The sequence below is a fragment of the Pelophylax lessonae genome, assembly GCF_965119305.1.
Source record: "Pelophylax lessonae genome assembly, chromosome: 5".
Classification (NCBI taxonomy): Eukaryota; Metazoa; Chordata; class Amphibia; order Anura; family Ranidae; genus Pelophylax; species Pelophylax lessonae.
In genome coordinates this window covers 398,599,740-398,614,577 of record NC_138772.1, presented here as the reverse complement: position 1 = coordinate 398,614,577, position 14,838 = coordinate 398,599,740, and the positions used below count along the sequence as shown (strand labels likewise).

Here is a 14,838-nt window from a genome sequence, read left to right as displayed (position 1 = left end):
CATAAACCTCCTTTAATCCTAAACTTGTCAATCTAATTCCAAGAGTCATTTTTTTTTTTAAGCTTACAAAAAAAAATACTTGGTTATTTTGCCATGAAGGTCCTTGTTGAGACATTTGATGTTACAGGATGACAAAAAAAAAAAAAATATATATTCCAGCACAGCTAACAACGTGTACCAAAAATATAAATATAGGTGCGTCATCAGCTTAATTTTTGCGAAACATGTTGAGGCTAGTGGAGTGAGGTTCCCGCTACTTTCAGTTCCCGACCCGCATTGAAACCGAGGCTTGGAACACATGCCAGCTCCAATGGATAGAGCGGCGGCTGCACAGGCTCAGTGGATTGCTGGATAGACTTAGTGGCAGTCTAAGGGCACTTCTACATGTGAGTGTAAAATTTTAAAATGGGTTTTTTAAATAAACTGAATGGGATATCGTGCAATGATGGAATATATATAGAATATATCACTATTACGGCCACAGAATGGATTAATGGACACTTTATCAATTTCATCATGTATATTTTTGTTGCACATTGTTAGTGGTGCTGGAATATTTTTTCAGGTTGATTTGGGTTAATAAGTCTCGTACTGTATCGGTTAGTGCAGCTACTTAAAGATTTTGGTTTGTATATACTCCTGTAAAGAGTTACCCTAGCTGCAGCAAACCGCATATTGGTTATGATTTTATTGTTTAGTTTGCGCCGGTGACATATATACAAATAGGTTGTCACCCTGTCACATTTAACCTCTGGTTAAAAGTATAAATGTTCGTGCCAACACTCATTGTGCAATCTTATTGGAATGTAGTCACTAATAGAATAAAGTAAAAACCTGTTAAAACCGTACCTAAAAAAGGAAAAAAATAAAATAAAAAAGGCAATAAGCTTATGATACGTGGAGATTTAGCAAAATCAATGTCATCCAGTTATTGTTAGCATTTACTACCACACTGAAAACTTTTACTCTGACAGCTAGTTTTATATTGTTTTCTGTGTCTTTTATTGGTCATCCAGACATTGAGATGGATTGGGGCTTCTGTTTAGGTCTAACGTTAGCCGGTGTGAACCAAACCGCTTAGGTCCCATGGCAATAGAACCTTGCCCCTTCTGTTCTTTTTAACTCACGACATGGTGGAAGAACCAGGAACGGGAAGACAAACAAGTGCCTGCAGATTATGTGATTGTCATTGCAGAGAAATTAGGAAGAAGTGTTGAAAAATTGGATTTTTGACTTACTGTAAAATCCATTTCTCTGATGTTCATCGACAGACACAGCTCCTGGTTCTTCTTAACCATTTGGTTATACTGCCCCCTACAAGAGTAGGACACTAGGCAGGAAAAAGCTTGACTACGCCTATGGGCAGTCCCAGGGGGCATACATCCACACTCCACTATAGGCACTCAGTTTTGTTACAAGCAGTGTCAGAAGAAAGCCAACTCCACAGAGGGGTGGGTACTGTGTCCGTCAAAGAACATCAGAAAAATTGATTTTACGGGGGGGTCAAAAATCATATTTTCTCTTTCGTTCATTGACGGACGAAGCTCCTGATTCTTCTTAACCATTGGGACTTCCCAAAGCAGTGTTAACATGAGGGGTGGGAAAAACATCAGAAAAAAATTCCCAAGGTTAACCATAGCCAATCAGGTAACGTAGAGCTCTACCATAAACAACTGGAGCTCACCTGAAATACAATACACCCTTAAAGAAGCCTGCAAAACCTTGTGGCCAAAAGAAGCATCCGCAGATGCCAACACATCCACTTTATAAAAACATTGTAAGAGTGTGCACCGAAAACCGGGCGGGCCGCCTTGTAAACCTTCGTCACTGATGCAGAATGACAGAAAGTCCAGGAGGCACTAGGCACCCTAATAGTGTGCCTTGACAGGGAAAATGAAACCTGACCCTTGATGTTATAGGCCTGAACCACTGTCTGTCTGATCCATCTGGAAATGGTTGCAGCTTGTCTTGAGAGCCCGAGGGACGAAAAAACCTCTCATGAGCTGAGGAGAATGGCCCACGTCTACGACGGGGCTCGCTGCCCTTGGTAGCCGGCAGAAGAAGAAAACTCTTCGCCCCGTGAGTCCATTAACGATGTCATCCAAGGAAGCTCCAAACAGGAGATCCCCTACAAGGGGGAGATCAGATAAGGTCTTCTTAGAAGTCTGGTCCGCAGACCAGCATTTCAGCCAGATAATACGCAGAAGGACCCCTGCTGATACGGACAGTCTAGAAATCAAAGGAGCCACATCCAAAGAAGCATCACAGATAAACTGTAGCCCTTTGATCAACTGCTCTGCAAAACAGGGGGAAGCCGTTTCCCCTCCAGGTCCCGGCGTAAAAATTTAGCCCACTTGGTCAGAGTTTGCGATACCAGGGCAATGGTAAATACCGACCTAAGTGCTGACCCAGCCACAGTGAACATATGGTGGGCCAGAGCCTCCGCCCTCCTATCAGCTGGAAAGTAAAGGCCGAGGACTCTTCAACCCAAATGAGGGTAGCTTTAACCAACCTGGAAACGAATGAGTCAGTTACAGGTGGGGCCGTCCACCTTTAAAGCAGTTAATCCTCATAAGGATACCGCCAGGCAAAAACACTTAGGAACTACTGCGCTTTGGACATCCCCACTTTTTTGTGACAATGTTGTCAAAGTAAACGGAAAGGGGAATGCCCTCGCCGCTTTGGAGGCCCTGTGGGTGCCGAAAGGGACCAGCGCCTCTGATGCAGCATCAGCCGCAACCTCCATTTTCTTAATTTCCCACACTGACACAAACAGTGAATCCACCAGCGCCTTTTCATGCATGGCTAGAGGAGCAGAGGAATCATCCTTGCTAACTTAGCACTCAGGGTGTGTGGACACACACCCAGCAGGGTGACTCTCGTCTGCGGCAGTCAACACAATTTCAGAATCTGATGCAACAAGCAGGGGAGGGCTGCCAACTGCGATCCGGGAAAGGGGATGCCGACCGAAGGTCCACCAATGGATCACCTACTGGACCCCACAAAAAGGGGACAAGGGGGTCGCCCTCTGAGCCCTCTGTATTTAGGTTTTGTGCTGCCCTAGGCCTGACTAAACTTACGCACCCCCTAATTTAAATATGACCCACCCCTTCCTGTAAAGGCCACACCCCTTCCTGTTTCTGACCCGTTCTGTCATCTGTAAACCACAGACCACAACCACAGTGTATCAGTGCCCATCAGCGTAGCCTCATCAGTTCCCATCAGTGCCGTCTCCTTACTGCCCATCAGTGCAGCATATCAATGTAGCCTCATCAGTGGCCATCAGTACAGCCCCATCAGTGGCCATTAGTGCAGCCTAAGATATTTGGACTTTGCTGCCATTGAATGTAATTAAAGGAATATTTCACTTATTTGTAGAATGACTAGGATGTCCATAGTAATTATACAAATAAGTGAAATAATCAGTGGCAGCAAACAAAAGTCCAAATATCTTATAAGATAGGAGTAATCTTACTAACCCAGTGACATATTGCGATAGGACATATGAGGTAAGCAGGTCCAAAATAATATTGCCATATTATACAATTAAAAGTCTCAATTGTATATGATGCAATTCAATATGCTCACTTAAGGACATGGATGTTTAAAGAAATGAAATTATATTATTGACATGATGCCTGCCATATCTGGGGGCAGAGGAGGGTAGGCGGAGCATTAGGCTGCAGTACCACACTTATTAGCATTGGGGGCCGTCGGGCCAGCTGTATTAAGTGTAGTGGGCGGCCTGCGGTCTGTCCGAATGTCCTCACCTGCCGGTATTATCATACTGGCAGGTAGCAGTGTGAGTGCTTTATGTGTGTGCCAGACTTATTTGCTTCCTGGACCCTGCCCTCTGGCCCAATTCACCCCATAAGACTGGCACTAAACTAAACTAAAGTGTAGCGCAAGCCGGCAGGGACCCTTTTCGTGCGGGAGCAGGGGGAGGCTGTTTTGGAGGGGGGGGGGGGTTTTGTGCAGGGGTGCAGCCTTTTTGCTGCACCCCTGCAAAGTGCCGCCCTAGGCCGGGCCTTGTTGGCCTAGGCCAAGATATAGCACTGCCTCTGAGCCCTACCATAGAGGCCTGCATAATGGTAAATAGCCTTCTTAAAAGGGGGCCGCCTGCCGTGACGCAAGACGCGCAGGCAGGGTACCCTGATGATCCCGCAGCGCTATTAAGGGGCAGGTGCTCCACAGAATAATGGCATCAAGGCTGTCATTGAACCGCCCCCCCACAGCACCACCCCTTCCAAGGGACGTGCCTAGCTAAATGCATAGCCTAGCAGGCCGCAGTCTTAATTTTCGTGAAGACCCAGCCGCAAGTGTACGGATCCCAGTCCAGCAGATGCCAAAAGGAAGAGTGGGGGCTTCAGCCAAACTCACTGGGGCGGCCTCCCCCCCCCAATGGAGGCACCTGACTTGGCTGCATGGCCTAGCTTGCCGCAAGCCGCGGTCTAAATTTTTGTGGGCTCCCACCCGCCTGGACATGAGCCCCAGCAAAGCCGACCACCCAGGGGCAGCTGAGGGGAGGGCAGATGCCTAAACAGGAGGCAGTAGCTTCAGACACACTCACAGGGGTCGCCCCACATAGTTTCCGACCAGTGGACCGCAAAGCTGCGGCCTAAATTTTTGTCAGAATGCGGCCACGTAAGGCGTGGATGCTAAACCATCTGCTCCCCCAGCCCAACAGCTGCCGCAGGGAGCCCAGAGGACATCTCTGCCCTAGTCACCAACCCCTAGGTTGGCAGGGAACCCTGCTCAGCCCGGGGGTCCCACTGTCCCAGGGAGGGGCCCACATCCCCCTTAAAGCCTTCCCGGAGTAGCAGGGGGACAGCTACTAACCATACCAGGAACAGAGCGGGCACTACTCCGGACAGCCAAGAGGAACACTGCTACTCAGGCTGAGGCCAGGTTGTAAGTGCCCACATGAGATGTTTATCTCGCAGGCCAGCCCCCGATCCAGTGGGGCTATGTCGCGGCCAACCTAGCGTGGAGCTGAAGCCTGTGTGCGCTCACTGGCCAGACTGGGGGGACCCTCTGGATCTAGACTACCCAGTCTTTCGCCCAGTCCGGCGATTGTTATTTTGTTCCTGTGAAAATCTACTGCCTAGTGTCGTACTCCTGTAGGGGGCAGTATAACTCAATGGTTAAGAAGAATCAGGAGCTGTGTCTGTCAATGAACGAAAGAGAAAGTTCCATTTATGTTTTTTAGTGGAGATAAGGGAAAAAACTGGGCACTGCTAATCTAGAATAACAGGCTTTGGTTACTATAGTTATCTAACCATTTGACCACATGATTTTTATTTCATTTATTCTGGCACAGTTTAATCATTATTTTGATAGGTGTGCTAGGAAATCCACAATGTATCATTAACCCTAATAAAATGTTATCAGAAGTACAAAGCTGATTGCAATATCCACCAATTCCCAGGTTGAAAGGTTGATGATCGCACTTTTTGAATTAACTGTATAAGTAAATTGTAATAAATCAACAAGCCAGCGGAAACACAACAGGCATAAAATGATAAAATTGCAGAAACTGAATTATCGCATTTCGCGGCTTGCAAAAGGGGCAAGTTACAAGTTGAGATAAATTTACTATGAGCTTTTTCCTTTAGCAACTCTCACTGCTAGCGGCCAGAAATGACGACACAACTACACACACTGTGCTCTGGCATTGCCCAATACTTGTTTATAGGCATCAACAGTTCTGGGCCTGAACCATTTGTTATCCCCTATTTCCCAGCTTATTGGAACAATGATTATTCCCAGCTCTCTTTAAAAAGGAAATGATCTCTTCTCAAACACATGCTACAATTATATGCCAAATAGGCATACAAACTTGTGGTGGTCCCAAATCTCTTGCTGCAACAACCCCAATTCCAAAAAAGTTGGGACACTGCTTAAAATCTACATTGAAACAAGAATGTAAGGCCCCTTTAAACCCTCTTGTAGTGAATTGTATTGTTGCTGTAATGTCTCCCTTTATATTGTAAACCATTGAGCAAACCGTAGGCGATATATAAATCCTGTATAATATAATATTAATGCAATGATTTGCAAATCTCAAACTCATTTTTTATTCACAATAGAAAACATATTGAATGTTAAACTCAACTCAAGCTTGTTTTTCTGACTTTCAAATATATACTGTAGTTACTAAGCAGGCTTGTTATATATAAAAATTTAAAGCTGGACTGATCGTTATTTACCAGCTCAATGAACATATATAATTGACTGCTAATATCCGTACACAAAAAAAAAAAAAATACATCAAATGACTACAAGAATATAGGCAGAGCAGCCAGTAAGATCAGCAGTATATAAAATGTGGGAGCCCGATGGAGGTAATTCAGTAATATCTACCTCTGCCTTGTGCAGGAATCATGCAGGCTGCTTCCTGGGAAGAGATGCATTCTTTCACATCGCCATGAAAAGGAATGATTACATTATCTCCCCTCTTCCTCTGAATTTTTTCCAGCAATCTGTCCAAATCATCACCTAGGAAATAAACCGGGAACAATTTGTAAAAATTAAAATGATTAAAACAAACCAGATATACCAGTGTAACTCACCATAGGTACTAGTTTACCAGGACGGCCCCCCTCTTTAGCAAATACATTTTAGGATTTTTCCTTAAGGCTACGTTCACATGTGGGCGTAGCGGATCGCGGGCAGAATCACCACGATTCTGCCCGCAATCCGTAAATCATTGCAAATCGCCTGTGCGTTGCCCGTGATTTGCAATGGCACCCCAAACGCTGTGCGATGTTGCCGCGATTTCCGCCTGCCGAATCGCGGTAACATCGCGCAAACAAAATCGTGGGTACCATGACGCCCCAAAGAAGCTCTTATACCTTTTTTGGGCGTCATGCGTCCTGCGATTTTGTTTGCACAATGTTACCGTGATTCGGCAGGCGTAAATTGCGGCAACATCGCACAGCGTTTGGGGTGCCATTGCAAATCACGGGCAACGCACAGGCGTCCCGCGGTTTACAATGATTTCCGTATCGTGGGCAGAATCGTGATTCTGCCCGCGATCCGCTACGCCCACATGTGAACGTAGCCTTAAGCTGAACTGGTGGACCAGAGCAATTTTATCATTTATGCCATGAGCCTATTTATTTGGCATTAACTTTAGAGAAAAACAAATACATATTTTTTTTTTTTTTTTTTTTTACACAATAGAATTTTTCAGGAAAAACAAGAGCAATGAATTGCAAATTAAATACATTTTTCTTCTTTTTTTTTTTATGTATTTATATTTTACCCAGCAGGAAGTGGCACATCTTATTAACCCTCAGCTTACCCTCAACAGCTCCAGTTAACGCCACCTCCTCGTTCCCTTAGCTGTTATTTCTGTGTTTTTTATGTAACTATTATCATTTTAACTTTTTGTTTGTTCATTTTTAGGGGTCACATTACAAATAAAGAACAAACAAAGTAATAATTCAATAGCTGCTGTATGACATAGTAACTCCTGGCTATCGTTTTGACAGCCAGGAACTGCCAGAAATTGTTTTGAAGGGAGCAGCAGAAGAGGAGAACAGCAAACTATGTATGTCCTGTGTATGTAAAGGTTTTTATGGGGTTTATGTAGCACGTCCAATGTCCACAACTGGTTAAAGAAGCCCTGATAAATTTCCATTATAAAATACAGAGATAATTGTCAGAATCAAGTAAATCCTCATGTTCATGAAAATTGGGGTGACATACTGTACTTATTGCTGCTTACCTGTGGATGTGTTCTTAAAATGGGAGGCCAAGAAGCTAACCTTCCCTGTGATAAGCTCATAACTGATCTCTTTCAAGAACTCACTGGTTGTCAGCATGCTCTCTGCTAGAACCCGGGATTGATATTTACCTTTAAAAAAATGAAGAGAAGGATTAGAATCAATTGTACTACCACCTCACTAAAAACACAGCTTATTGCCAGCGTCCTTGGTTAACTACTAATGGTCTTCCAAAGTAAACAAAAAGGAACACCTAACTGGCACAATTCTTTCTAGCATAAGTCACGGTGCCATGACATTTAACCATTAACGGCGGTCATGTGTTAATCAAAAGTGTCTCGATATCCAATCTTGGTTTGTATTATTGCATAACTTAACCCAGTCTGATGACATTACAATGACAACAGAAATGTTTTCTAAACGATATAAAAACAATATGATTTAAGAATTCTGAAAGCAGTAATACCAGATCAATCTATGACACAATGGGGTTGATTTACTAAAGCTGAGGAGTGCAAAATCGGATGCTGCTTGGCATAGAGAGCAAATTAGCTTCTAGGTGTTTTTTGTGTCAAAGCTTAATCAGGCTGAAGTTAGAAGCTGATTGGCTACCATGCACATCTGCACCAGATTTTAGACACTATAGTTTTAGTAAATCAACCCCAACAATACATTTTTTTTTCTACAGAGAAAGGGCCAGTGTTTAGTATGCTTTGAGAAAGCTATGTAATGATTCGGGTGTGACAAACTTGCGTCCGCAGTTTTAATTTAAGCAGCAAAAAAATTTAAACAATAGGAGGCACATTTAAACCAGATCATTTCTTGTAAATGTATCCAGACAAGTCAAGCAAGTTTCAAAATAATGCCTTTAACCCCTCCCCCCCCCCCTCACCATTATCTTGTGGTCCTGCGCTGAAATAAAAGGTCTACCAGGTAATTCGCTTATTGCCTGAAAACACTGTACACCAGACCATGCAGAGCAGCATCAAATACACCATCCACACCTTCAAATACTGTATTTGATCTTTGAGAGCCATTTACTGGCTGGCCGGAACAAGCAAGTAGCATGTGAATGGGTGCTGGATAAGCCAACCTTCAGGTAAAGGGGTAAATTCCCTTCTGCATTTTAAGTTTTGCACACACCTCGTCATACTAAACTAGTCCTTTGCTGCAGTGAAATGATTAAAAGTGGTTCTAAAGCCAAAATGTTTTTTACCTTAATTCCTTCCCTGCATTAAAGGTAAAATGGGATTTTTGACTTACCGTAAAATTCATTTCTCTGATGTTCATTGATGGACACAGCTTCAGACCTTTATAACCATTGGGTTATAATGCCCCCTACAGGAGTAGGACACTAGGCAGAAAAAAAGTCTGGCTAGGCCCATGGGCAGCCTCAGGGGGTATACTCCCTCTCTCTGCTATAGGCACTTCGTTTAGTTACAAGCAGTGTCAGGAGAATTACAACTCCACAGAGGTGTAGGTGATGTGTTCGTCAAAGAAGATCAGAGAAAAATGGATTTTTGTAAGAACTTACCGTAAAATCCTTTTCTCTTAAGCTCATTGACAGACGTAGTCTTCTTGATTCTCTAGAGCTGGGTTATGTTGTCTCCGCAGGAGTAGGACTAGGCAGAATGACAAAACGTTCTGGCTCCACCCTAGGGGCAGTCCCTGAGGGTATATCCTCCCTCTCTCTGCTACAGGGAATCAGTTCTGTTTAAAGCAGTACAGAGAATTTAACCCAACCCAACTCAATGATAGAGGGGCGGGTACTACGTCTGTCAATGAGCTTAAGAGAAAAGGATTTTACGGTAAGTTCTTACAAAAATCCATTTTTCTCTATCGCTCATTGACAGACGTAGTCTTCTTGATTCTCAAGAGCTGGGACATCCAGAAGCAGTGCCACAAATGAGGGGTGGGATTGACAAAATCAAATCCAATCTAGAAGGCCCAACCGGTGCCAAACTAGAAGTTTTAAAGGCTCATTATAAACAAAGAATGAGGCTAAAGAAAAAAATTTTCCAACAGAAAAAAACCCTCGAGGTAGACCACTGGTCTCCTCAAATTGCGGCCTGCAAAACCTTGCGGCCAAATGAGGCATCAGACGATGCCATTACATCAACTTTATAATGTTTAGAGAAGGTATGCACCGACGACCAGGTAGCCGCCCTGCACACCTGGACCACTGACGCCTGATGGCGAAAGGCCCATGACGCACTAAGTGCCCGAGTGGAGTGCGCCTTAACAGGGAACGGGGGCTCCCGACCCTTAATAGAATAAGCCTGCACTACCGTCTGTCTGATCCATCTGGAAATGGTCGCGGCAGATGCAGGCAACCCCTTTTTGGGTCCATTTGGGATCACAAAAAGTGAATCCGTCTTGCGAAACGAGTCTGTCGTTTTCAAGTATACCCTGATCGCCCGGACCACATCCAAGGAGTGCAAAGCAAATTCCCGAGGATGACTGGGCTTAGGACACAGGGAAGGTAATACAATTTCTTCATTCAGATGAAATTCTGAAACCACTCTTGGTAGGAAGGATGGATTCGGACGAAGAACCACCTTATCTCTATGAACCACCAGATATGGTGAACGACAAGATAATGCGGCCAGTTCTGACACCCTGCGTGCAGAAGTAATAGCCACCAAGAAGGCCACCTTCTGGGACAACGTGGGTAGAGGAACCTCCCTAATATCTTCAAAGGGAGGTTTCTGAAGAACCGACAACACTAAATTAAGATCCCAGGGGGGTAACGGCGCGTGCACTGGCGGAGCCAGATGTCGCACCCCCTGGATGAAATTCCGCACCAAGGAATGAGTAGCCAAAGGCTTCTGAAAGAAGATGGCTAATGCTGAGACCTGACCCTTGATAGTACTCAAGGCCAGTTTCTGCTCAACCCCTTGTTGCAGAAAAGCCAATATTCGACTAATCGAATAAGACCGAGGACGGAACCCCAAAGGTTCACACCATGCAATGTAGGACTTCCATGTGCGATGATAAATCTTCCTGGAAGTCGCTTTCCTTGCTTCAACTAGAGTAGGAATAACTGAAGTTGACAAACCTTTGTCCTTCAGCACCTGGGTCTCAATAGCCAGGCCGTTAAAGCCAGCGATCGTAAAGCAGGATGGAAGATCGGTCCCTGAGACAGTAGATCCTCCCTGAGAGGAAGTCTCCACGGGACGTCCGCCACCAGTCTGACCATGTCGGCGTACCAAGCTCGACGAGGCCAGTCCGGAGCTACCAGGATTACTGGGATTCCTTCCTCCTCTATTCTGCGAAGAAGTCTTGGCAGTAACGCGAGAGGAGGGAAGGCATATATTAGCTGGTATTGCCCCCATGGGGCGATCAGTGCGTCTGCGGTTTCTGCTAGAGGATCGCAGGAGCGAGCCACGAATCTCTGAACTTTCCTGTTGAATCGTGATGCCAACAGATCCACATCCGGGGTGCCCCACCGTAGGCACAAGTGGTGGAAAACGTCTGGATGGAGGGACCATTCCCCCTGATCCAGGGTCTGACGGCTGAGATAATCTGCCTGCCAATTCTCCACCCCCGGAATGAACACCGCAGAGATTGCTGGAACAAATCGTTCCGCCCAGCGAAGAATGCAAGCCACTTCTTTGGCCGCTCGGGCACTCTTGGTGCCCCCCTGGTGATTGACATAAGCCACGGCCGTGGCATTGTCCGACTGGATCCGAACCGAGCTGCCCTGGAGCTGCTCGGTCCAGTGAATCAGACAAAGTCTGATCGCTCTCAGTTCCAATACATTTATCGGTAACCTGGATTCTTCCGGGGACCAAAGTCCCTGGACAGATAACTGACCGAGAATTCCTCCCCATCCGGATAGACTGGCATCCGTGGTCACTGTCGTCCAATATATTGGCAGAAATGACTTTCCCTGGCTGAGCATCGGAGACCGAAGCCACCATACCAGAGACTCTCTGGTCTGTTTGCTCAATCGGATCTGATTGTCCAGGGATTCCGGATTCCGATTCCATCTGAGAAGAATCTCTTGCTGAAGAATTCGGGTATGGGACTGGGCAAATGGGACTGCTTCGAACGAAGCCACCATCAACCCCAGAACCCTCATGCAAGTCCGAAGGGAAGACCAGCTGTTGGACAGTAACAACTGGACTGCTGATTGAATCTTTCGGAGTTTCCCTACCGGAAGGAAAACTCTTGTCCTGACTGTGTCTAGAATTAGACCCAGATATTCGAGCCTCTGGGTGGGAACCAGAAATGACTTTTGCTGGTTCACCAGCCACCCGAATTCCTGTAAAGAAATCATAGTAATTTCTATGTTTTGTAGCAAGGTCTGAGGAGACTCTGCATGAAGCAGAAGATCGTCTAGGTAACCTAGAATCGATATACCTCTTTGGCGCAGAAGTGCCAACATTGGGGCCAACACCTTTGTGAAGACCCGCGGAGCCGTGGCGAGACCGAAAGGTAACGCCACAAACTGATAGTGGTTCTCCTCTACGGAAAAGCGTAGAAAACGCTGATGTCCTGCGAAAATGGGAATGTGAAGATAGGCGTCCTTGATGTCTATGGACGCTAGGACATCCCCTGGATGCAGGAAGGCTGCTACCGTGCGAATGGACTCCATTCTGAATCTTCTTATATTGACGAAAGAATTGAGTGCTCTTAAGTCCAGAATTGGACGCACTTTGCCCTCTTTCCTGGGTATTGTAAACAGGTTTGAATAAAACCCTTGAAACCATTCTGTCCAAGGAACGTGGACTACCACTCCTTGTTGTAGTAGATCTGTGACTGCTCTCCGCAGATCTTCTAGACGATCCGGAGATAGTCGGATATTGGAAGGGAAGAATCGCGCCGGTGGGAGAGATCGAAACTCGATCTTGTACCCTGACTTTATGACTTCGCAAACCCATTTGTCCGGGATTCTGGAAAGCCATGGATCCGGGAACCGGCGAAGACGTCCCCCCACCCCAGTTATGGGTGGGGGCGCACCTTCAGGCTTTGGATGGTTTATCTTCAGGTCTGGAGGGGCCGGGCTTTTGCTTGCCCGACCAACGACCCCTGACGCCTCCTGCAGGAGCTTTGGAGGACTTAGTTTTTTCACCCGCTGGACGAAAAAACCTCTTGTGAGCAGAAAAAGAAGGCCCTCGTCTTTGACGAGTTCCTCTACCTTTAAAATTTTGCGGTAAAAAGGTGCTTTTTCCACCGGTGAGATCCTTAATGATCTCATCTAAGTTGGCTCCAAATAGACGCTCTCCTGAAAAGGGGATATTAGCCAATGCTTTTTTGGAACCTTGGTCGGCTAACCAACCTTTTAGCCACAGTGTACGCCTGAGAACCACTGCTGAGACTGATGCTCGCGCCATTAATGGAGTGGCGTCTAACGCCGCATCACATACAAACTGTAACCCCTGTATCATTTGTTCCAACAAATCTGATACCGCCTGAGGGACTTCTTCTAAGTCCCGGCGTTACCACTTGGTCCATTCAGTTACAGCCTGCGAAACCAGACCAATAGCAATTATTGGCCTGAAAGCTGATCCAATCAAGGAAAACATGGTGCGAGACATAGCTTCTATCTTGCGATCCACTGGATCTTTAAAAGACGGAGCGTCTTCTAAAGGAATAACCGTGGCTTTATTCAATCTAGCAATAGGTGAATCCACCACAGGTGGTTCTGTCCATTTCTTAATAAGGGTTTCCTCAAACGGATAATGCCTGTCAATGCGTTTAGAAATATTAAAAGTGCGTTTTGGCAGACGCCATTCTTCATCGATTGGATTGCCAAAACATTTGGGCAATGGAAAAACCTTTGCCACTTTGATGCGCTTTTTAGTCCCAAAAGGGATCTCAGTTTCAGCTATTTCTGATGGAATACCCTGTAACCTTAAAGTCTCTTGAACAGATACAATGAGTGCGTTTACCAACGCTTCCTCTCGGGCTATGGCGGATGCCGAAACATCCTCCTCACTGTCTGAAGAGACAGGACCCGAGACACCAATACCAGATGAAGTACCTGCAACTGCAGAAATAGGCTCAGAGTCTGAATCCGAAGTTTCAGATAATAAGGGGTTAGGCGGGGGTCGCTTTCTTGCGCCCTGTCCCTGACAAGCCACTTCCACCCGGGACACAAAAGTTTCCATAATAGCTGACAAAGATTCAATTGTCAATGGGGTGCTGGAGGATCCCGCAGACCCCTCGAGGGGATCCGGAGGAGATACATGAGTGGCAGGGTCCATGTTAATACAGGACACCTTTGCCAGCAAAAACAAAAAAATTTTTTTTTTTTTTTGTGTGTGTCTCCCCCTAGCGCAATAGCGCCCCTCAGAGTACCTGCTTCTCGATCCCAGAGAGAGAGAGAGGGACCCCCAAGGCTCACCAACCGATGCAGTGCAGTTTCCAACAAACTGCAGTCAGCGTCTGTCTTACACAGACTGGAAGGAGCTGTTTGCTTTTTCCCGGGCAGAAGGCGTGGCTCCGCCCCCTGTGTACGCCTTCCGGCGTTCCCAGCCCTCCACGAGGTAGCTGGGCTCACAAAACATGGCCGCCCCCATAGAAGAGACATAAGACTCCAAAAACATGGCGGCCGGCGTGACCTGAGGACATACAGGCATTCGGTCTACGGCAAAATGGCGGCGGACCGCCGATATCGTCTTCCCAGCACATCCACCTGCACTCTGCTAAGAGGTGACATATGGATCTACAGAGATACACTGCACATAAGGTAGGATTATACCTCCTATGTCTGCTGTAATGTTACAGTCTGCTGGGTAGAGTGTTAGCTCTTGAACCAAGTCCACTTCCCACAAACACATGCTGTATTACAAGGGGGACTTGTAAGTATCAGATATATACTGACCATATATGGAGGGGCCCATAATATATACTGCCTCATAATGAGGAAAAAAGGGAACGTTTACTCACCATACCGAACCGACAGGCACCCTCTCTTCACAATACCCTCTCCACCGGGGTGGGGGTTTGTGGACGCCTTGACTCTCTGGTACCTGGCGTCCAAGCAAGACTTTTAACTCGCAAAGTCAGTCCCTTTACTGGGACTCCGTCGCGGCCGACTCAGCGCACTGGTCTGCACGCGCTTTTAGGCAGAAACCGGGGTGACCACTGGATTTCAACA

The 14,838-nt window shown here is 46.1% G+C and overlaps 1 protein-coding gene across 1 annotated transcript in view; it reads right to left on the bottom strand.

Moving 5' to 3' along the window:
• The window catches only part of GREB1L (GREB1 like retinoic acid receptor coactivator), a 117,209-nt gene that overhangs the window by 53,129 nt on the left and 49,242 nt on the right, over window positions 1-14,838 (bottom strand). Inside the window, exons 13-14 of the mRNA XM_082259555.1 lie at window positions 7,733-7,861; window positions 6,364-6,498 (exon numbers count right to left, since the gene is read on the bottom strand). Of these exons, the coding sequence (XP_082115681.1) occupies window positions 6,364-6,498; window positions 7,733-7,861 (264 nt within the window). The remainder of the gene's footprint in view (window positions 1-6,363; window positions 6,499-7,732; window positions 7,862-14,838) is intronic.